The 25,049-nt window shown below is 40.2% G+C and overlaps 1 protein-coding gene across 1 annotated transcript; it reads right to left on the reverse strand.

The window, feature by feature from the left end:
- Positions 1 to 9,979: 9,979 nt before the first annotated feature.
- Positions 9,980 to 24,667, reverse strand: gpr176 (G protein-coupled receptor 176). Its single transcript, XM_073493550.1, has 3 exons — positions 24,436 to 24,667; positions 13,948 to 14,200; positions 9,980 to 11,216 (listed from the first exon to the last, which is right to left on the reverse strand). The coding sequence occupies exons 1-3, from the start codon at positions 24,665 to 24,667 to the stop codon at positions 9,980 to 9,982; spliced, it is 1,722 nt and encodes a 573-aa protein (XP_073349651.1).
- Positions 24,668 to 25,049: the final 382 nt, after the last annotated feature.

Raw genomic sequence — 25,049 nt, forward strand, 5'->3', positions numbered from 1 at the left:
GTTGCAAAAAAATACAAGCGTTGTGTCTCATAAAGAATTGCTGCAGTGTAGAAGCTTAAGTTCAACATTACCATGAACCTTAGAGACCGGCAGGTTTAATGGCATTGCAGAGGAGGACGGACTTTGTTTGATATGTGCGCTAGATGAGAATGAGGTGATTTTTTTTTTACGTTTGGCTGTTCTGCCTATAGGGACATAAGGGATTTATTTTTTACTGTCCTTTTATGCTGAACCTTCTTTGTAGCAGATTTAGTTTGCCAAGCTCCGGATAGAAGGCAAAATATCTTGTTTAACTGAGCTGCAAAATAACCTGTAATTTTGTAATAAAAACACATCAATTAAATGTTTGAATGCTGCAACTGAACCTTTGGGGGTGTACTTTTGACACGAAAATAAAAGAAATCAAATTCAAATCAAACAGCTGCAGCAGTTGAAGCTTTAAAATGTAAAATCACAGCAGCGATTTATATCCCTCAGGTGGGATCAAGGTCTTGTGAGGAGGCGAGAGGAGTCTAGACGGCTCGACAAGACCAGCATCAGCTCTGTGAGAGCCACGGGGGAATCATCATGACAGGCTTAGGTCTCCATGAAAATACATGTCTGATTAAAGAGGAGAGGAGGTGAGGGTGAGGGATGCAAGCAACAGCTGAGCTCTGAGGCCACACATATAAATGATAGAGAATAGAGTGTATCTTGTTCTCTAAGATTAGTGTTTTCATACACACCCTGAAAGCAGAACTATTAAAAAATATATATATAAAAGTGTTTGGATGGCACACGGCTCTGTGAATGTCAAGCTTTCACACGTGCCAGAGTCAAGATGACCCGACACTAATGCGATCACACCTGTCACACACATATTGACACCTACACGCTCACAGGACCAACTCTTGAATCTGTGATACTAACTGCTCCCCTGCAAGCCAGCTTTATTTTTTTTCCTGGTGATTTCAGTATTAAGTTATTCCATTAGTGTTGTATTTCAAACCTCCTGTGTTTAGTCATCGTTCATAACACTTTCCTCTTGGGCTTAATAATAGAGCTGCTGGTGAGTTTCAGGACAGAGTAATTGTTTGACTCACTCAAACAGCAGAAATACTGTATAAAAAGTCAGCAGAAGCAAACTGCTGTGACTCACTGCATTTTCTTTTCCGGGCTGTCAGACATTCTGAGCCGAGCTGAGAAGAAGAGTTGTTTGTCTCTTCCCTCCGGCACAAACAGCTCCCTTCCACCTGTCAGATAGAGCCGCATGTGTTTATTAACACCACCACAACAACGACTCTGAAATCAGACAGATGTCTGACACCTTTAGGTACACCTGAACAAGTTAATGTGATGCAATACGACAGCTCTGCCATTAATTCTGCTATTTCAAAGCTTATAATCTCTAAGTCTTTGTTGACACTGTCAGAAAGGTAATAATTCTACTTGTTTATTATTGTGTTGTACTGGAGTGTATTCAATTGAAAATGTTCTGCCCCTCTCTTTTATGTTAATGGAGTGACCAGAATATTCAAAAGACCTCAAAGCATAATGCCATCCAGTTATTATCTTTGTGTAATGGCACAATTTATGGAAGAGCTGCTGTTGTAACAAAGCAGGAAAAAGTAAGACATTAACCCCATATTAGTAATAACTTGTTATTAAATGATAGACTGTTTACAGCTGGTGCCCCTTAAACATCGTGAGTCCACCACTGGACAATGTTGTGCTTAGGATCTGATTAGGTTTCAGCACAAAAACCACTGGGTTAGAAAAAAAGACCAGGTTTTGGCAAAACCGTGTGGTCTCCATAAAAGTATCCATGGTTTAACACTTACAAATGTTGAAACGTAGTCTTGAACTGTGGTTAGTGGCTTGGCAGCTTCCTTGCACATCTGTAGAAAGCATTGGCAGTGTGGGAAATACACTTACTTTGCCTTTATTCCCCTAGATTTAGATGGGCAGATTACTTTCCCTGTCATGTCCACTAGACACTAGAATCAGGAGGTGATTCGCCTAGCTTAGCATAAAGCCTTAGCAGCTAGCCAAGCTATATAAACTCCCTTTAATATAATAGGTTATTGAAGAGTAAGGACTGAACTAGCATCTAAAAATATCATAATGACAACTGTAGGTGATTTTTAAAGTAAAAGTTAGCTTTCGGTTTGTCACTTCCTGTTCAGCAGTTGAGGAGAAAGTGGGAAACTTAACTTACTTTGGTACCAGATACTCACTTTCAAATTGTGAAAACCTCATTCAATTTATGTAAATACAAAAAAGGGAGGTTTCACTGCTTTCTTTAGATCTAGACCACATTGGACCAGATTTCTGTCAAAAAACACTGTAGCTAGACTTGTCAAATCTGGACTATTGGATTGTCATAAACGTATTCAAGGTTTTATAAAGCTGAAACTGTGTTTTTAGATTTGACAAGTCTAGGTATAGTGGTGTTTGAAAAAGAACTGATTCAATATGGTCAAGACACGGAAAAAATTGCAAAATCTCCCTTTTTTTTGCATTTTTACAAATTGTATAATTCACAAATTTGTAACTGTGTTTTAAAGAATCTTTATCGTAATCTTTAGTCCACATTTGACAAGTCTAGGTATAAAATTGTAATTTGATTCGGTCACTCAGCATTGTAACTTAAGCCTCCCTGAACTTTCCCCTTAACTTCCAAATCAGAAGCTAACTTCAGCGTCGTACATGACGAGCCTGCAAATGTATGTTAGCCATGCACTTTTCCCTTGTAGGTTTGTTCCGATTGTTTGGTCTCTCATTCAACAAGCCGAGGTAGAAGAACAAGACGTGTACATTCGTGAGTTAGATTGCTGGATAAAAGTCTGAATTGAGGCATAAGTAAACTGACAAAATGTCATGGTGATTTCCAGAGGAGCTCATCTGTGTCGAAGGAGAGACTGGGTGGAACAAATCGACATCTTTGTAAGTCTCTCTTCCTCTGGGGTCCGCTTGAAATGAACTGAAAGGACTTTGCAACCATCTGCCACAGCCGGCGTTCAGTGAGTCATTCCACATTAACACCGTCTTTCTATATCATGTCCTTAGCCTCTCACTCGTACTGGCCTCAGCTTTGTGTTTGAAGTCAGGAATGAGAGAGAGGACTGCGGACGCTATATAACCTGCTCTAAAGCATCTGGGTTACCCGTTGCCAAGCAACCATGCTAATTAAATCGGTCTTTGCTTGCAGTTATTACGAGTAATGGCCATCATAAAAAATCAAGTTGTTAAAAACTCTTTAATGCTCCATCTTTTTGTGAGTCCAATAAGTGGACTTGTTGTTAATGAACGTATCCATGGTGCCAATAATAGCTCTGTCAGCCGTTTGGTGACTGATTTTCTCTAATTAAAATAAGCTTTAACTACTGCATAATAAAAGGGAGCAAATTCAATTATCATAATTGTTGTGCATTTGAATGAGCCGATCACATGTAACGCTGCACTGTTGTTTTCTATGATTCACTGTTAGCTGACAGCCTTCTGCGGCTGGGCGCAGCGTTTCAATTTGTTTTAATGAATATGAACGAGGCTGCGTGAGAAGCCCTAAAGCTGCGGGACGCGCAAATATAGTTTTGTCTGTAAAACAGCTGAACATCGGTTCTGTGTAATTAAAATGCCGTTTTTAGCGTGGGTTCAATCAGGAAGGCAATTATCATTCAAATGTTCCTCAAACTGGGCCTCTGTCTCACAATTACATTGTAATTGACGTCTTTCAGCCAAGCTCAGAAGCTGAGTGGTAGTTAAAGGGTTGGATCTTAGTTCTTGCTGTGAACATTTTTCTACCAAACTTTCTACCAAAATAAAATCCCCATATCCCAAATCCCACTGCCTATTTCAAGCTATGCTAACATATTCTGTGGTAAGCATCCTCTGATGGTCTTTTTGTGATGACAAGAGCAGGAGAGGTTTGAGTAGCATATAACAATCAGACAAAAGATTCTGTTGTTCATGTCCCGTCCCCTACCAATAGTCTACGTTGGTTTCTTTTAACCATGACTGCCATCTTTCTCTGACAGACAACTCTTCAAATTCCCCCCTCCAAGTGTTTTCCTGTGGTAATACTGTTGGTGCAAATGTCACACAGACACGTCTGCAAGATGACAAGCAGCCTGACTACTGTGCAAAAGAAAAAACAACCGTAAGAATCCAAATTTAACCTGAAAATCCTGATCTCAGTGCTAGGAAAAGGCAGTAAAACACCAAGTTGTATTCATAAGTCGTCAGGTTTTGTTACTTACTGATCTAGAAATAGAAATAAATAATAGTAGAAATAGTAGAAATAATGTCACTCTCCCTCTTCGCCTTCTTTGCCTCCTCCATCTGTGGGTTCTTTTTCTTTTGGAGAGTTTCCACAGTTGTTCCAGTTGTTCCACCATCGTCAGGAGATAGCAACCAGGGAAAACAATGCCTCTTCTTGTTGTGGCTGCTCAATGGCAGGAACGGAGAGGTAAGAGCTCAAATATAAACATATTGTAAAACAGGTGAACAGACCCTTTAAACCAGCTTACCTGTTGTGTCTTTGTAGTTTTACAGTGCTCCTCTTCTCATTTTTAACAGCAACCTGCAACCTGCAACCTGCAACCTGCGTGGGTTATCTCATAATCTTGATTATTTTATTGTATAAAAAACTAACTGTAAATTGTTACTGTTAACTGATTAAACATAATGAGAACAGTGTCACCTAAATGGCAGTAGTGAGGAGCTTCCCCTCTAATTCAAATGAGACACATCAACACACTGAGTGAAGTCATTCCAGTTCAGATGTGGACTGGAGGGATTTGCATAAATCTTTAGCGTAAAATCACAATTTCGAACAAATCCAGTGTGATGCATTTCCACAAGTTAGACTGAAACAGCCTGGACAGAAGGGAAATATTTGGATGTTATAAGCACAAAATAAAATATAGTGAAGAGAATGTTTTCATTAGATGCATTTGTCCAAAAAAATCAGATATTTAGGCCTTTTAAAGCCTTTTTGTGGATTTGCCTTGAATTTCAATCTCTTACCTTCAATGTGAAAATTATTACTGTAATTTTACAGTAAATTACTGGCTAGCAAGTGCAGTAACTTGTTGGGACACTTGTAGGCCTGTTATCCTGTTAGTGTGTTGTAAGCATGGTAGCCTGTTAGCATGAGCACCTTGTTGGGCCACTTGTAGGCATGTTAGCCTGTTGTTAGCCTTTTAGCATGTAAGCATGTGTACAGCAAGGTAAAAAATATTTCATTGCAACATTACTGTATGGTGCTGTACCCTCACTACAGTATTTCCACTTCAGAACGCCGCTGAAATTCAAATTCACAGCAGCTTACTGTGATATTCCAAATAATTACCCATCATGCACTGCAAAAGCATGATTGCGGTAGGTTACTGTGAGAATTTACTGTGAAACCTGCTGATTTTGTGTGTGGTGAGGTGACTGCTTTTCTTCACTGACTTGATTGTGTCCATCAACTTAGACTGCCCAGGTAAAGCTATTATTTTCCATACTGGATTATTCATGAAGATCAAGTCTGGGGGGAGAAAACAGGATGACGACAGCAGTGACGACATGAATAACACCCCTGACGACAATTCCTGAATAGATTACAATAAACCAAAGCTGATAACAAACAGAGACTTTGTTCTCCTGCTTCCGTTGCTCAAAGCCTCCTCTTGTGCTCCTTCTTACACAGACTGAAAAGAAGATTAAACTTTTACATACTTGTACAATGTGGACTGGAGCTGCTATAATTTGCTTTAATTTAAAATGCTGCAACCGGGATTTCTGAGTTGAGGTTTTCTGACAACCTGAATGTGGAGTTTTATTGTCAACATGCTGCCTGCTGTCCAAACCCAGTGGTTGTGCTGGTGATTGAATACATTAGAGTCTTTGCGTAGGCAGTAAGTCTCTGATCTCTTATTAACATGTCTAGACGTTCACTAACCCATCGGTCACAAGAGCATAATCCCTGAAAACAACTGCTTTCTCTGAAAAGTCACTGCAGAGAAAACTATACCTACTGTACTGGAGTTTTACTTCCCATATAGAAGTGGTTGTGTAAAGGCCCAGTCTTCTGTACATTATGTTATTATGTACTTATGTTATCCCTGTGAAAGGGGCAAACATGTTCAATGGAGCATACAGATGGAGCACATACTGTATATTTTCTCCATTTTCTTTGGTTTATAATACATATTTGAATAATTACTTTGAAAAATATCACAAAGTCCATTTAGTCGCTCCTCTGGAGCGTTTAATCACAACACATGATCTTCCTCAACTGATAGGGTTTGCCCATGTGGTCATGGGATTGTAGATGTTCAAATTTTCCATTTTTCTGAGCACTTTAAAGAGGCAATTTGTAATATATGGTCAGAATTTTTGTTTAAAACATTTTTTAAAAAATAGCTTACATTATCAGCAGTGTGGAGAAAATTAGGAGAAAAAATTAGGAGAAAAGTTTTGGCAAAAATATGCCTGCGTATTGTGTTGCAGAGATGTCTACTGCAGTTAGCATGCTAACCTACGGAAGCCCTAAAGGGCCATGCATTCATACATTTTATTTCCTCCGTTTTCCCGTGATAACGAGTTAATTTCATTTGTTTTCTCGAGATCTTGAGTTATTATCTCGAAATAACAACTGCCGTTTTCCTGAGATAACGATATAATTAATTCGAGATCTTGAGAAAACAAAACGATAGTGTAGTATATTAAATCATTGCAGGAAACATCATTCAGTGTAGCAATGTCAGAGGAGCAGGAGCATATCGATCACCGCATCACATATCTTTTCAATCAAGGCCTGACACAGGCTGAAATAGCATTATGCCTTGCTATTACAGATAATATACACATTAGTGTGCGTAATCTAAAAAGAGGTTAGCAAGGCTTTAGTTATATCGGCAGCGCAATCTAAGTGAGCCTGATGTCGTCATTAACTACATAGCTGACCAGCTATGAGGTCCCAGGCGTCTCCATAATCTCAGGCCTATCATATCACAGTCATTATCTCTAGATCTCGAATGAATTATATCGTTATCTCGGGAAAACAAAGTTTCGTTATATCAAGATCTCGAGAAAATTATCCCGTTATCTCGGGAAATCGGCAGTTGTTATTTCGAGATAATAACTCAATATCTCGAGAAAACAAATGAAATTAACTCGTTATCACGGGAAAACGGAGGAAATAAAATGTATGAATGCATGGCCCTTTAGGGCTTCCGTACTAACCAGCTAACCCCGGCCTGTCCTGTCTCCTAAATCCACTTTGTGGTCACTTTGCTGACCAGCTACGAGGTCCCAGGCGTCTCCATAATCTCAGGCCTATCATATCACAGTCATTATCTCGAGATCTCAAATTAATTATATCGTTATCTCGGGAAAACAAAGTTTCGTTATCTCGAGAAAATTATCCCGTTATCTCGGGAAATCGGCAGTTGTTATTTCGAGATAATAACTCAATATCTCAAGAAAACAAATGAAATTAACTCGTTATCGCGGGAAAAGGAAATAAAATGTATGAATGCATGGCCCTTTAGGGCTTCCGTACTAACCAGCTAACCCCGGCCTCTCCTATCTCCTAAATCCACTTTGTACTGGCAAGCGCTGGTCTGATAGCCCCCGTAGTTTCGGCTGAGAGGTAAACGCGGCAAATTCACTTCTAAACAAAATAAATTCACAGAATTAACATAATTTCCTTACTTAAAAAAGAAAATACAACCATACACTGTGTGATTATAGTGCCAAACTAAGACGAGGTTAATGGCCTCGTTAAAACACACTTCTAACTCGACCAAAACGAAATAAAATTCACCAAAACAGTCTTGGTTTGTCTTTCCAGAATCATCTCTTGTGTGGTGAAAATGAATCCTCCATTCATCGAGTAACATGTCAAAATATTCCATCTCAATGAGCCATTTCCTCTCCCATCTCTGCCTGCTGTGTCTTCTCGTCTCTGGAGTCATAGCCCTAGTCAGAGCCGCTGTAAATCACCTCCATCCACTGTCTTCACACTGGCCTGGGGGGCCCATTGACTGAGCCCTGTTGCTCAGTGACTCCTACCGTTACCATAGTTTTGTGGCAGACTCCCATCCGCAAAAAGGGTCACTTAGCTCCGCAACTAACTGAGCAGCTTGTTGCTACAGCAAAAGATAGTTACAGCAAAGTGATTACTCATCAGCAGTAAGTAGATACGCTGCCCTCTATAGCTTTGAATTCTGGCTTTTTCTTACGAATTACAACTTTAAGGGCCTTTAACAGTGGAAATGCCACGTCACTCTGAACTAATGCTAATGTCTAACTAATGTTTTAAATTTGAACCTTTACACTTCTCAACTACTATTAAATGTATGTCTTTTTCCTTGACCCATCTTTTGTGAAAATCAATCAATGCACAAAGGTTTTTACAAGAATTGCCTCTGTATTAACTCTGACTGCACTATAGCCCCGTTGTTAAGATCTTAATGGCTCAAGGAGTAAAAGACTTTTGTTTGAATAAGCCTTGAATCAAATCAGGTGGAAAATCTGAGCCAAGGCTGGAATATTGTTAAACACTCACACCAGAGAAACTCATGATCTTCCTGCGTCCAGCAGCATTCTTGGCTCTGTATTCATTCAGTGCTGCCCATCTACCATACCAGCTACTGTATTCTCTAATGACTGTGCCAACACTGTAATTACCAAAGCAGACTTTTAAGAATAAGCACATTACTCATCTCTTTCCTGCTTTTACGTCATAGCAGTGGATACTGTTTCCAATGAGGCGTGACTGCACAATTTTACCTGATAACAGCAAGTGTAGGATGCAGCATAGATTCAGATTGTGGACATAGCAGGGGATTGGTGGTAGCCCCTGAAGGGAGTTACGGCTTGACAAATATTTGAAGTGCAGCCCGGCTCTGTTTACCTCAGCCACAGCCGCAGGTTGATGCTGCTGCTATTGAATTATGTATCACAAAGACAACAGAGCCGACAGTGTCAGTGTCAGAGAAATTTAAAATTGAAAACAGTTTCACAGAGCTTCTGTTTGTGTGTTTTTTGCTCTTCTTTATTTTACAGTCATTCAAATGAGCGATTGTTGTTCAGGAAACCTGGGAGAAATCAATAGAATTGATCCACTAGGACTAGCAGATCCCTGACCTGGATGATTGCTTTTCTTTCTTACTTTTATCCAAGCATACCAGTGATATTCCTCCATTTTTTGATGCACTTTGTATTCCAGAAAACGAGTCTAAACACACAGTTAAACATGTATTTGCATACTGTACATCTGCATTTTCTTCTTATCAAATTCACTTACATTTAAAGTACAAATGACAACATCTACCACGTTAGAAGAAATGTGAAAAGACTTGAGAAAAAAGGGCCAGCAAATGGCGAGTTAATCCCAACTTTTGAAGTACAACTTGTCAAACATGGTTACAAAAACAGGCCCACAAAGAGTTAAGAGAGAGGACCGACACTGAGATGTGTTCATTTACAGAGTGCAATCACAGCATAACCATTTTACAAAATGCTTTGTGAGGAGGTTTAATATCCTTGCTTGATTATTGGCTATGGAAATATATTGTTCCATATCAGTGCATCTCTCAGGATAATTAGATTTGTACAGTGTGTTCATTTAACTACTGATGCCAGCTCATCAATAAGGGATCTGCTCTCTAAATCATGAGTCCTTAATTATGGAATTGGATCCGTCCAACTCGTAGTGCAGTTGGACTGAGCAGGCATTTTTCTCACAGCATTGAAAATATCTGATATCAAATTGATTGTTGTCCAGTAAGAAAGCTGCAGTGCCTCAGGCGTCTGGCTTTTGTGCAGTAAAGTGGAAAACCTGGATACTGGAGCTACTACTGCATCTGAGAAAAGTCGAAAAGACAGTGAAAAGGTTTAAATGAACCAACACGTCAATATCCTGCCAAGTCTTGGTCAACCCAAGAGACCTACCCTGTCAAAGAGCTGTGTCCAGTGTTGCAGATCAGTGGCCCGCAGGAACAGTTCATGGGTCCACGGTGGGGATGGTGCTCACCTTGTTGTTCCGGCTGATTCTCCGTTCAGGCCGCGGCCGGGGCAGTTTGGTCTGGATTAGCTCCTCTGGTGTGTTACCCAGCGGAGGCAGCAGCCTCTTCTTGCTGTTCCTGGTCTCTGGTAACCACTGAGGTGGCAGTTCGAAGGGTCCAAAACCAAACTGTGTGGAGTCCTCAGCTTCTGTGGGTGTAGCAGGTGCCACCTGAGATGAAGAGGCATAAGCACATGTGTGGACCGGAGAGGCCCGAGGTGCTATGACAGAAGGAGGGCCTTCCTTGGTGATGACCAGCCCTCCACCTGTCCCCTGTAGAGGGTCCTTTTTGGTGATCACCTCCCCTCTGAGACTCCCCAGTCTCGACCCACCCTTCTGGTCCTCTTTAGGTCCAGGGCAGCCTCCTGGTCCTTGGGAAGGGATCTCATTCTCTACATCCTCCTCTTCCTCTTCTTCCTCAGAGGGCCTGAAGATCTGCTGCTGGCCGATGTTAAACATCTCCAGAAGCTGGCTCCCAGAGCGTCCGGCCGTCTCCAGTCCGACCGGCTCCCCGATCACACCCTCCGCTCCTAAAGAGGCCAGACCTCCTGTGCTGACCACGTTACGGCGGCTGTAACGTCTGTGAATCCTGGCCAGCAAGTCCAGCCAGCTGTGACGAGCTGAGCGGTTAACAGTTAGGAACAAAAGTGGATTGGTGAGCAGGGACACCTTGGGTAGCCAGAGGGCCGTCAGATACAGTGAGATGGGGAGCTCTTTAGTGTCTGCCAGAATGGTGCGATACACCACCAAGGCTCCATAGGGGGCGCTGCAGGCTGAGAAAGCCAGCACCACAGCCAGCAGGGTGGCGTGTAACTCAGCCTCTCTCTGGGACACATATGGGATGGAGATGCTGTTTTGGGGAGTCCGCAGCGCCGCGATTATCACCTTCTTCTTCTGACTGGCACTTAGCGCTCTGCGGATCAGCAGCATGAAGAGGAAGACCAGAGCGAGGGGGAGGATCAGTGTGGTGACATTGTAGATCAACACGTACACCATGTGGCCCAGGGAGCGGGCGTGGTCATCGGAGCAGGACGAGGTGACGTACACGTCCGTCACATTGGTCACAGCAAACACAGGGAGGCTCGCCACAGCAGCGTGGACCCAGATATAGATGACCAGATCTCGGGATCTCGCATCAGAGATCTTCCTCTCTAACGGGTACAGCACAGAGTAGTATCTAGAGGCAAAAAACACAAATAATTTCAGCTTAAAGACATACATTCTGGCCTTCTCTATCAGAAGAAAATGTCCACGTTTCATAGCGGGAGAGTTCTTCTGTCTGAAGTACATGCATAAACTCTATTTGGGATCTCCAGGTTTCTAAAGACTTGGATTAAAACTGCATGGAAACATTTTATGTTTTCTTTTTCAGCTATTTTTTTACATCTCAAAACATTCCCCATCTACTTCAGTTGTTTAGGAGAATGCTGCTGTTTTGCTGTGAAGCTCGGGAAATTATTTGTGGACGGGGAAACTTCGCCTGAGCTCATATTAGCGAGGGTGAGAAGGTAATGACTGAATTTTAATTTTGGGTGAACTTCCATCCATTAATGCACGCTCACAATTTCATTGGCTTAATGGGACACTTGATTATAAAAAAAAAGGAACAATTTATGTTATTAGCAACACCTGTGCTTTTCTTTCTATGACAAGTGTCGACTATTAAAAAGGCCTTTTTGGCTGACTGAATACAGTCGTGCTCATGCAGCTTATGATTAAATATATTTTAAGTGAATGCACCTAAAATACCCCTGTGACAAAGCTTCAGTATCTCGCTATGAAAATACATTGCTACCATTTTTTGTAGTTAATCAAGTTTGTTAAGCAAAACTGAAACTATGACCCTCTCAGTGAGGTAGAGCTTCAATGAATTTTTCTGGATAGTACAAACCAACCCATTTGTGCACTTACTGTATTCTTGGTGATAATTTGTGACGTATTTTGAATGAAAATATTTAATAAAAGTCTTAGAAAACACATTTTTAGCTAAAGTTAAAGCTAAAGCTAAAGTTGCTAATTTGAAGATGCTAACAAAGACCTAACTAATAATCAATCAATTAAAAAATCTAAAAAAAAAAAAGGTTTCTTGAATAGTTTTGGTTTAACGACTGAACTGGGCCGGATTTTCTCTCCATTTATCTCTACTACCTTATGCAGAAGTTGAAATTGTGTGGGTGTTTTTTCATGCAAACCCACAAACACATAACTAGATCTCCTCATATCTGTAGTATGCAGATTGTTTTTCATCCCATTGTTGTCCCTTAATAATAAGCAAAACAAATCACTTGAAGGACTTGCTTATTTCCCTGGATTGTCTCTTCATCACCACATGCAACTCTGTGTGTGTGTGTGTGTGTGTGTGTGTGTGTGTGTGTGTGTGTGTGTGTGTGCGCGCATGTATGAGCCCATAACTGCTGCAGTCTCAGCCTGCCTCTATATCCACAGCGTGAATTACCCTCCTTGAGAATAAATAATTCATCGCTTTGATAGCATTCTCGCTGTATTAGTTGCTATGGAGGCAATATATTATCTTTGTTGCAGTGAAACCAAGGCTGAGGCGAGGCTGCACAAATACAGGATCTGACCGCAATCATCATCAAAAATAAATGAGACCTTTGATTTGCTATATGTGCTTGGTATGGTTATGCTGACGTCCTGCATGGGTTTTAAATTTAGAGGAATGAGTGTAGCAATGTCTGTCATCATTTGTGAAGCTTCCAACGCTATTTTTAACACAATATCTAATGTATGAAGCATTTTGAGGAAACAGCAGGGTTTTCATACACAGCGATTTTATGAATTGATTGATTGCTTTGCTCTTAACATGTGCAGCGAGTGACAAACAGGAGGAAATTCATACTAACATGACTCATCCTTTATGTAAATGAATCAGAGCTTACATCGTGTAGTCTGGGTGTAATCACTAGTACATGTTTGGGAAATGCAAGGATGAGTGCCACAGGATTACCTCTAAGTGGGCTAGCCTAATTTTACCAGTTAAAAGCAGTTTATTTTATTTGTAAATGTGAAAATCAAAATGTTTCATACATTAGATATTGTGTTAGTGCAAAAAACCCCTCAGCACCCCCAACTGTGACTGACTTCCGGCTTCCCTGGTTAAAGCTCAGGTAAGAGGTTCCAACAGAACTGGCAGAATTACTATTACTAATAAAAATTATTAGTATTAATACAAAAAAAATCACACATTTATTGAGAAAACTTCAAATAAAATGAAAGCTGTTTAGTTGAGGTTCACTTTTATTCCAGGTAAGTAAGGGCATGCTCAGCATTACTTTTAAAAAGCAAGATCAGTTGTGACCGTATAAGGACAGCAGCAGTCATCTCAGGCTGCTTTTAGCTGCAGCTTTTAACACTGCAGGGAGGCTGCCCAGCGTGGTGCACACATGCTCTATCGATCGCAGACCCCCAACCTTTCTAGTCCACGCCACAGGGTGTAGATGTAGATTGAAAAAGACTTCTCCAAAAAACAATCTTCCAGAGTTTGCTGCATCACTTTTGCAGCGTGGCTGTTCGTACTTCCACATCTCCATTTTCAGGAAGAGAATTACTCCTTCTGACTCAGCTAATCAGTGTATTGATGAACTGATCAGAGAATCGATTTCCACCGTCCACCTCTTTCAAGAGGTACTTTCAAATCCTGTAAAGTGAGTGGGAGGTACCCACCAGCCTCTTTCAAACACATATTTCAAAGTCAGTGGTTATTACTGCAGAGCTGAGAAGAGCACAAAACAAAACATCACTCAAGTCCTCAGGGACAGAGTGCTCTTTTTGTGATTTCAAGTGCAAACCTCAATTATCTTTGGCTAAAAAGTGTATCATCTCTTTGTTCTTTAACAGTGTCCCTAAATTAGTAAGGATTTCACATCAAACATGTATTCTACACTGACCTGTCGAGTGCGATGGCGCTGAAACTGAGCACGGTGACGGAGCAGAAGAGTTTGTGGAGGAACTTGATGGCCTTGCAGAGCAGCAGAGTGTGTAGCCACCAGCAGCAGCGAGGGCTGGCTCCGAGTGCAACATCGAAGGGAACGCAGACCAGGCTGGCGCAGATCCCCGAGCATGCCAGGTTCTTGATGAAGCGGTTGGTCACGGATTTAAAGACATTCGTGCAGCAGGTGCACCACAGCACCGTGGCATTTCCTGTGGGGTAGAGGAAAGTTTCAGAATAAGATTAACCACTCCAAACACTGGTGTGAATGCATCCTTTAACAACTAGAATATTTACAAAGGTTAAGTCCCCAGAGCTCTCTGTATCCTCTTCTCATGCTTGTTTCCTCAATTTTCCTCCCACAGTCCAGACAGAAAATAGTTGGGTCGCCTAGAGACGCTTAATTGTGCATTGGTATGAAAGAAGGGTGATGATCTGTCTAATCTATGTGAGTCAGCACAGATGGATGGATGATTTATCTGACATGTCTTCCTGACTTCCATCAGGCAAAGAGACTGTTATTGAGCAAATTAAGGAATTAACAGATTTCATAGACCAAAGAGTGAGAAGTTAGGCTTTAACCATTTCATATTAATGCACTGGTTCCAAGCTCTTCATTTTATAGCCCTCACAGGCCAAAACTGTCAATTAATTAAATGTTTTGTGACACATATCAAGGCAAGACAACCAAAACAATGCCTGCTCAGTCTTGCTTAACATTTTAATTGCAGGTTGCAGGTTCAAACACTAATTTTTCTCTGCTCCCTGCAAGACAACCTTGTGTTGATCAGCATGTTCTTGCTGCAAGAAATATCTTAGACTCATGTTCAGATAAGATCCTGTATTTCTTGAGACCAAAACAGGTATTTTAAGCCAAAACATGAGCTTCTCCTAACTCTAACCAAGTGGTTTTTGCCCCTAAACCTAACCAGATCATAACCACAGCGTTGTGGCAACATAAAATAGATAATTGAACCCAAAGAAACATAAAGTTGCAACATAAAAAATTGCTCCTTTAGAATAGGTATATTTTTTTGGTGAGGCAGCACGTACCCCTGATGGCAGGACACTCTTTCAGGTATCTATTCATGGAAAAGCCTTTCAACCTGCTTCAGCAAATCCACCCTTAATACAGAATGTTTTACATTTTTTACTCTAACCTATAGCTATAGTATTGCTGGTAGAAATCCTAAAGAGCTCTCTGCAAGGTGACAAAAATCAATTAAACCATTACTGAGTGAGACAGCACACAATCAAGTGCAAGCGGTGAAACTGGCATTTTCATGTTAAGATCCCTCCATAATTTGGAGTGATGAGACGGTAATGGTAGTTAATTAGGTTTAAAAAGGTGAACTTTACACTCCCTGTGGTGCATCGACCGATGTCAGGTCACACAGGGACACATGTGATAGCAGCCTCTCCAAATGTAATTACCCACAGCCGCTGTGCTTAGCTGTGCTCTCACTGTCAGAAACAGAGCAAGATGTTCTCTGGTGACGAAAACTGTTTTATTTTTTCCTCAGGTTATTTTATGCCCGATGTCTGTAAATGCTAGAAAACATGCCAAAAAACACTTAAAATCGATGCACTGTACTAGATGTAAAAATGATTTATCGAGGATTAGGTTAGAATGGATTTCAGACGGAGCTGTAAGAAGCTGTTTTGAAGGTAACATGCTGTGCTTTACTGCCAGTTAGCTGTTCAGGATTTCAGTAACACACTGTGTTACAGGGCAGCACACAGGAGTAGTATTTCGGGGAAACCCTAATGTAGCAGTAATCAATGATCAAGCCTCTGCACACTGTGAAGCCGACTCACATGGGATAATGACACTAGCACGAAAAGCCATTGTTTAGAATGCAGCATTACATAAGACAGGACGTTTTGTGCAACGATATATTCACATTCCTACATGTAGATCTATTATTGTGGCTTCTGTTTGTTGTGTTCTAATGATTTCAGTAATGATGAGGTGAGATCTCATCTGTACAGAGGAAGAAGAATAGGAATAATGAGAAGTAAACGGAGGACATAAAAGGTCCCTTGTTACTAAAAACCCATTAGTGTGCTCTGATCTGACACCCCTACTGTCAGCACAACATAATTTGCCAGTGCCCTTTCGAAACCACTGTATATCATACTTGCAGAGGGAGAGTACTTTCTATGAAAAGAACGGGGTCATTGTTAAAAGATATACCAATGTTGACTGTTAATCAGACACAGGATGCAAACTGTCTTCTGTTTCAAATGTGTTGCACACACCCTGACATTCTTCCAACAGGTTTTCTGGTGTTATCACAAGGTCACGCTACTTCCATCTTTGCCAAAAGCCTTAAGCTCATCTCAGGTAAATGTGAACATCAGCCATTTAGCCCTTTAGCCAAACAAGAACATCCATATTGGACGATTCTGCAAAACCCCAGATTACGGTCGATGCCAGTGTTTTGAAAATTCTTGCTTTCAACAATGTCTGTGAATGGCAATGGTATAGTTTGGTTAGGTTTAGGCGCCAAAACTACTTAATTAGGTCCTGTTAGACTATCAAAATAGAGTTAGCTGAAAAACGTTTCAGATGACAATTGCAGTTTGAATGGGCAGAGGTGCCTAAACTACTTATTTAGGTTTCGGACTGAAAAACTAGGTTAGAGGCAGGCTTTAAAATATTCACGAAAAATTGAAATTCCAGCAAAATTGAATAAAAGCAGGTGTGTCTCATTCAACCAGTATCAGAAGACATTTTGGCATTGATTTTGAGTCAATGGGTCTTGGTTAGGTTTAGGTTAGTATTAGGCGCCAAAACGACTTGGTTATTTTCCTAACCCTAACCAAGTGCTTTTTGTGCCTAAACCCTCAGCATAGTGTTGTTAGAACATAAAAATGAACATTGAACCAAAAGAAACAGAAACGTAAAGTTTCAACATATCAGACGTTTGCAGAAACGTACATTGACCTGTTGGTGTCACTAGATGAAAAGTCAGAGAATCTCCAAAATCACCAGGATTCATACTCTTGGCACCTTGAGTGTTTGTTGAATTGTTGGATTGTATTTCATGTAAATCAAACCAATAGCTGCTGAGATATTTCAAACAATTAAAAAAGAGAAGGAATAGAAGAATACGATGTTGAGGAAAAGGTAGTAGTTGGATGGAGACAAAAAGAAGTGTACTTGGTCATTGTTTGTGTTGTATACAGGGAAACATTTGTTCAAATTTAAAAAAAATACAATATCAGTCATGGCAAATTCATTATTATATATAATTATTCCTGATAAAAAGAAAAGTGTTTTGAAATCACTGGAGGTAATAATAGTACAAGAAGGGCTGTTGACAGGAGCTCGGTGAGAGTCTCACTTTACTACAGCTGCAATGGTGCGATGTCACACCCTCCATGTGGCTGCGATACAAGTGATATGTGTGGGATCACAGTTTCATCATAATATTTAACATTTTAAAGAATTTCCCACTTAAACAAACAAACAGGATCAAAGAACCAAATACATTATATCATATTCTACCCAAGCATTATGGTATACATTCAGTTATTTTCATAAAAGTGACAAGTCTAGATAACCATATTAAGAGTGTAGGTGGTTTTTAAGAACATCTACTAAAAATAATGTTTTTGAGCAGTTTTTGAGATCAAGGTTACAAAGTGCTCCACATAGCCATACCTCAGTAATAAGACATGTCCTTGTCATGCCACAATATTGCAACGCTTTTAGTCAGAGCTCGTGTTGTCTCTAAAATCACTCAGTCCTTTTGTGCCTGAAATACTCACCTAGCACTTGAGGAACACCTTGGCAACCACACTCACAGCAGCCAATGGGGAGAAAGAGCAAATACTAAACATGATTGCTTTTTCTCACTTAACAAATGGCAGTCCGACTACAGGTAGCAGCATGAAAAAACCATTACATCAGAAATGCTTTGTTTATCTGCCTCACGTGTGTGAAAGTAAGTTGCGCCATCTCTGGATTGGTGTTAATAAGAGGCTGTTATCAGTGGATGGGACTCATCCAGCAGTCTAAACAAAGTATCGTTTGCTGTTAAAATTCAAAGTGTGAAACATCATTAGCACACTTAACACCTTCTTACTTGCATCCCTGTGGTGCCATAATTACTTGAGTTTCAATGGGAGACCTAATGAATGGTAACCAACTGATGAATAGAGAGCCTGATATTCACATAGTCCTCATGCTGTAATTAGTCACAGACGTGATTGCAATAACTTTAGCAGGCGCCGTGCACACTGTGGCAGATTAATCACATTTACAGTTAAACTCTGATCTGTGATTAAGCTGTAAGAATTGAGCACCGTCTCTGCTAATTACTTGAAATGCTCCAAATTTAAAAGAATGGTTCGACATTTTCGTGAAATAAGCTTACTTGCTTTCTTGTTAAGAGTGAGACGAGAGGAGAAATATGACTTTCATGTTAGCTTAGCCTACCTAGGCGTAAAGAGAAGGGGAAACAACTAGCCTGGCTCTTTCCAAAGTTCTGCTAAAGCCCGTTTCATCTTGTTTGATTTATCGATACACAATCAGAAAAGGTAAAATTGACCATTTGTGGTTTAAGGTGGAGTTGAGTGTTGAACAATTTCTTGACAAACTAACAGTTTATCCATCCATCATGTCTGTGCAGCTTTTAAGCTATAGCACAGTTTGTCAGATAAGGTCAGTGGGCACAATCCTAACCCCTAACACTTAGGCCCTTCCCCTGTTTTGCACATTCACACATAGGGGTAAGTGTCAAATGCTTGTTGGGGTAGGGCGAAGTGTTCGGGCTACATGACTAGTTAACGTCACATTGTTATTGCTGATTTGTGCATGACAGTTCTGCATTTTGGCGTATTTCAATGTTACATTCTCGCCATTTGATAGTATACATCACCAGAAGTCCATCAATTTTTGACTGATAGTATGAAGTTGTTAATGAATCGTGAGAGTCCATGCTTTTCGATCACTAAAAAGGAAAAGGGCGATAATACCAGTAACACAAGAGAAATAACCTCAGCTGAAGGCGGCATATTGGAAATGCCCGATCAGCTTATATATAAAGAGCATCTGCGACAGCCGAAGGGCATATTTTAACCACTACCCCATGTAACTCTAGTCTCCAGTCTAGAAATAAAACTTGGAAATGGGTTTGAACCTTGTACGCTGTAGGCCTCTGTATGAGCACAACGTTGTCACATCTGGCAACTTCATGGTGACGACAAGACCCCAGAAAGTCTTTTACTACAATTCTGTTCCGGAGTAAACACACGAGATACAACAGGGTCATTATGCTAAGGTAAGCTAATCCCATTCTGGCTCAGATTTGGTATCAACCTTCTTATTTAGCTCTCAGAAAGAAAGTGAATAAGTATGGAATATATTTAATACATTTTGTTTCATTGTTTTTTTCTGGTTGCTCAAGGGTAAACCTTGTTTAACACGTGGATTGGTAAAAAAAAATGTTGTTTTGTTCTTAATCAAATTACACTTTACAAAACTTGATTATAAACTCGAGCAGAGATTTGGGGAGACGTAATGTATATAAAGTCTTTGTATTTTAAATATTTCACTCACTGATGCTCTGTATCAAGCAAATACATTACAGACTATATGGTACTCTCAGACTGTGTGGAATAAGATGATTTTTCCAACCTAAAAGCTGCTTTTTGGGTTAAAATATGAGGTTAACACCAATACAAAAAGCACATAGTAACAACACACCATCCATCGTCATCAGTGCTACCATTGCATGAGCTCTAGTTGTCGCCAATTAGGGCCCATTTTCTTTACACCGTTACACGTCTCTGTTTGGCACTGACACGGAAAGGAAGCTATAAGAACATATATGAAGCATTTATTTCTAAACCTCTTTTCCACGCCCATGCATCATGTATTGACTTTGTGTTCATGTATCATACATTACTGGATCTGGAGAGATATTAAAATGAAAAAGACTGGACACTTCAAATACTTTGCCGATGGAGATTTCCACAAGAAGACTGCTGGCATTTTTCAGGCACTCTTACAGCCTTACAGATGGAAAGAGATTAAATCACACCTGCATCAGGACAACAAAAGTGCCGACATGATGGAAGCTGCATGTTTTGTGCTTCCCTGATGGTAAGTGCAGTCTGAATATCAAAAAAGATATTGCGGCGTTTATCATTGTACTAAAATCTTTTTTGATGTTGTAAAACAAGTGGCTTGAGAACAAAGAACAGAAATTTTATGATGCTCTCTGGACCATCAGCACTTTTATTATTCATTGTTTTATTCTCTGGGTTATTTATGTATTCACAGTCAGCTTGAGAGTTGCCTGCAGATGAAATCGCCTTGATTTTTCTTTTCCTTTGTCGATAGTTGGAGCGAAATGACTGCAGTCTCCAATCGGCCTTGCAATATGCGATCGAATGGTGACTGTTCCTAAAATTGAGTCAGATATTTGATGCATTTCATCTGTAATGACTTCAGCCACGATTCTCACACACTCTGTGTCGACGGAAATGTAAAGTTCACCCTTGTCAGTTTACTCTTATTTCATTCACAGAGAGCAACACTTTTTCCCTTTCCTATTTTTCAGTTTAAATTTTGCATATATTTGCAGATGATACCAGTCTGTTTTGTTGTCTGCAGTGTCTTTGTTGATGCTAAATGGTGCCAAAGTCAGACATTTTGAAATTCAACACACAGTCGCTGTAACATTTACAAGAAAACACTCAATGCTACGGAAGCCGAGAACGCCCATGTTTGTAGTTATTTTTTTAATGCTGTCATCTCGGAGATCATAGGTAAATAATTTTATTATCTTGAGAAAAGTTTAGTTTTGTTGAATCCTTTGCTAAAATGCTAATCATGAATCATGCTTCATTTTTATTTATATCCCACTGAGTTCATGTACAGTGGGAACTCTTTTTAATGGAATAATGTTCCGGATTTCTTTCTCATTTTAGATTTCTGGTTTCATATAATGAGGTATTTTAAAAGGTAAAACAGATGTATGGACATGTTTTCCAAGCAATAAACACAAAATACTGAGAAAGAGGAGGCATTTTGAGCCATGCTGCCAAAGGAGAATATTTAGCAGCTATTCATGTCATGTTTCCTGGCCCTGCCACACTGCACTACACAGCAGGAGGTAGTATCGAGTGAGAATCATTGGGCCAGGTTTTGCTGATTTCGGTGTCAGTTTCACCGTATTTCATCATGCTAAACTATTTGCTCAGCCTCTAACCGAGTCCACACTTTTCCAAACATCTCTGGTAATCACGGACGAGTGTGTTCTGAGCAGCAAGGAGACGGATGTCAGATGTTACAGCCACATTTGTGACAAATCCCACATTCATATTAGCAGGAGGATTGTGTTTCTGGCTGCCAATAGGGTTTGTCAAAGGCAGGACTGTGTGTGACTGATGTGCTGGTGCGGTACATCAATTCACCAGGCTCCTTCCTCACAGCAGCAGCAGCCTGTCCTTCTACTTGTACAAGGAGGAATATCTGTCACAGAGCCAGAACAGATCAGGCTTAAAAGAAGCTAAACATGTGTATGGTAAAATTATTACTATTAATATTTGCCAATTTCATGGTGATATATGTAGCTAAATACCTGTCAAGATGCCGAAGTTTCCTTCAGATCCTTACCTAAAAAACCCATTTCAATGAAAGACAGTGCCAAATACATGCATTTTGGTTAAATCCATGTTTGTCTTTTGTATGGAATTTTTCTTGTGTTTGATTAATGAACATTAATGTAACTCTGTTTGATATCCAATAATCAAGTTAGCTTCAAACTAACATATGAATGCAAAAAAACACTCACACACAGACAACTCTCAGCTACACACAGGCAACAAGTTGACCGAGTCTCCGTTGGCGTAGCCAGCTATCAGAACTGATATTCAGCAATTTCCAATCATCTGTATCTGTGTTTTTTGTGTCCAATTGTCTATAAAATTAATTAATCAAATGTGCTACTTTGGCTCTGATGCAACATTCTTTCTATAGTCACCACTCAATGTATAGTCTCACTCAGTGTCCCGCCCACAACGCCGAATAATTATTAATAAGTTATCGAATAAATGTAGGAGTGGAAGTACAAGGTAGGTAAAAAGGTAAAAACCATAAAATTTTACGTAAAGGTGCAATATGTAAGAATTTTAGTTGAAATTCATATAAAAATGGACTGAAATTATCAACAGAATGTGAAGGAATAACAGTTTTGACGTTGTGACATCTATATATTATGTTGCAATGTATTTAATATTGCAAGCTAAGCAGCTAGCCCTGACTCGTCCCAGCCAAAGCTCCTGTGGTAGCACCAACATTCCTAATGCCCAGTCCCCACTGCTAGCTGCACGGCTAACTATGCTAACTAGCTAACAGCAGCTACAGTTGGCGCCAGTTAGTTTTCTCTGCCCCCTATTTGTTTTGATTTTCAATTTGACAGGTGGCCGTTATATATTGCACCTTTAAATACAGTACTTGAGTAAGTTAGTAGTAAGTTACATTCTATCACTGGCTATTGTTAAGTTTGACATCAAGATTTTCATTTTAAATGCAAATATATATCAGTTCTGAATAGTGGTTATCAGTCTCCTCAATTAGCAATAATGGGTATCTGTATCGCTGTGGACAGCTGAAGTACTACAGGGGCTGGGCTGCTAACAGGAGAGTTTACGTGTCTTGACTTCCATATAATTTCAAAATCACAGAAGGAAGTGGAGTTGGAGGATGTGACCGGGTACAGCCCGAACTAATGGAGTGGTAATATTACCACCTGTTGTGAGCCTGTCTGGTAGAAATGAGCACACCATGTAAAAAAAAATGTGTTTGCAATTCAACAATTGGAGAGTAACAGTAATATTGTAACTAGAGCCTCTTGAATACTTAATTTTTGGGGCCGATACCGATACCAGTGTTATGAAGTAGAATTCTGATTTGATATCTCGACCCACATACACACATTTTTTGCGATTACCACAAGAAAAGTGGTTATCAAACACTTGTGATAAAGACATTTTACATTAGACAAAAAACTTTATTGCCTCAAATGACATCAGTGCACTGGACCAGTAAACTTACTGGGAATTTAATAATCATAAATTATCCCAAGCATCTTTTTAGGCATTATAAGCTCTAAAGGAAAAAAAAAGGGTTTTCATATCAGCAAACATCGGGCATCATATAGATTAGTGGTGTCGCAATTTCGAGATAATCATGTATGATAATAACGTGTGACTAATCCAGCAAAGATGTTCAGCCTTGTCTCTTTCACAGAAAATCTTTTGTTCATCTGGTCGCCTTTTCACTTGTAATTAAGTAGTTGATAGTACTTTTTTTTACAGTTATGGTTACAGACTCTCTTCACCTGCCTACACTCGTATTTTGAGGGTAATTTATTTGCCATAAAAGAGACAAAACACAGTAAACATAGCTAAAGAGAGATTTGTTTGCTAGGCATTTTTCTTTTGGAATTTTCATAGATATCGCAATAATATTGCTATTGCAAATTAGTCTGGCCACGATAATCATGTAGTGCCAATATCTGCTGATATTATCAGCCAACAAATATATCGGTCAGGCTCTAACTAAAACATTATATAGTGAAACGTATGGGTAGGATATGGCAAAAAGACCACTCACCAGTGGTTTGAATTGGTATGTTTTCACATCTTTTTATTCTTCAAATGGATTTCTTTTGCCATGTTATTGGTATGTTTTCACATCTTTTTATTCTTCAAATGGATTTCTTTTGCCATGTTTTTGGAGTCATTTATGTACAGCATGTGTTTTAGATGTAAGACCTACATGCACTGGGCTGTAAAGATGAGAAAGATGAACGAAATTTTATACAATTCAGTGTTTTTGGGGTACAGACGACTGCATAGTGCTGCTTCCTTTTCACCCAAAGTCTTTTCGGTATTAACGATTGAGCTACTTTTAAAGGTGCAGTATGTAGTTTTGGGGAAGACATTTTAATCAGAAGAGAGAGATCTTCACATATCTTTTTATGTCTAAACAAACTAAATAAACAAACTCTCTTTGTTTTCATGGCTGAATAAACTGAAAGAACAAACTGACCTTAAAGGACAACACAGTTTCATACTGTTTTACTTTGTTTATATTTGGCGGACCATGCCACCTTTCTAGCTTCAAACCTTATTTTCCTCTGAGAACAGCTTGTTTATTCCCTTATGGAAAAGATAAATATTTCTACATAGTGCCCCTTTAAAAGACTTGTTTGTTTTTGCAAATTTCCTCTGATATTTTAATCATTCTGGCATAAAGGGAGTCCTCATATGTTCCCCTGGAATCAAACTGTTGAGGGTCGTGGAAAAAATGTTTTAATCGAGCAGATCCATTAAAAAATTAAAATTTTTTCCTTCTCATCTGCACCATTCTCGGTTATTTATGGGGCCTTTCTGTCAATATGTTCATTTCTATGAGGTGACTTACCCAGCAGCGAACTTAAGAGGATGAAGATCTGAATGGTGGTGGTGAAGTCCCGGTAGGCTTGCTCTCGGATGAGGCGCTGCTGCTCGTCCAGCCCGCTCCCCTCGGCAGGTGGGCTGCTGTCCCACCGGGTCGGCGGGCTCGACGCGTTCAGGAGCTCCAGCCTGAGGTGGGCTGCTGCTGTGAAATTGGCGGCACCGTCCCCGACTGTCGCAGCCCGGCTCCCGCTATCCATTGTCGGCTCAGCCCGCGATCCCGACGGTTCTTAAGAGGGCTGGCGGGATGTCAGCAGCCAGCACTGAACAGGCATCTCTGATCACCGCTGTGCGACTAGAGGGGACGATGGTGAAGTGTTATTACAGCGGGAACAATCTCCAACACCGTGCATGTCAGTGTAGATGCAAGATGGACACAGGTAGGAAACGCGCGCAGCTGCCTGCCTGCCTGCAACGAGGAGATCTATTTTCTCAGTGTTAATTGAGGAAAAACATGGTGTAATAATAATCATACATCAGAGCACCGAGGATGCATGCTCCATCATCTCCCTCATGGCAGGGATCCGTGCGCAGAGGTCGGCTGGATCTACTCTCTGACACCCAGCGCACCTCAAACCACAG

This window comes from Pagrus major, chromosome 22 (assembly GCF_040436345.1).
Source record: "Pagrus major chromosome 22, Pma_NU_1.0".
Classification (NCBI taxonomy): domain Eukaryota; kingdom Metazoa; phylum Chordata; class Actinopteri; order Spariformes; family Sparidae; genus Pagrus; species Pagrus major.

Coding starts and splice junctions, on each gene's coding strand:
- gpr176 (XM_073493550.1), bottom strand. CDS start 24,667: ATGGATAGCGGGAGCCGGGCTGCGACAGTCGGGGACGGTGCCGCCAAT. Junction 14,201..24,435: donor CCTCTTAAGTTCGCTGCTGG/GTAAGTCACCTC, acceptor TCTACCCCACAG/GAAATGCCACGGTGCTGTGG. Junction 11,217..13,947: donor AGCGCCATCGCACTCGACAG/GTCAGTGTAGAA, acceptor TTTTGCCTCTAG/ATACTACTCTGTGCTGTACC.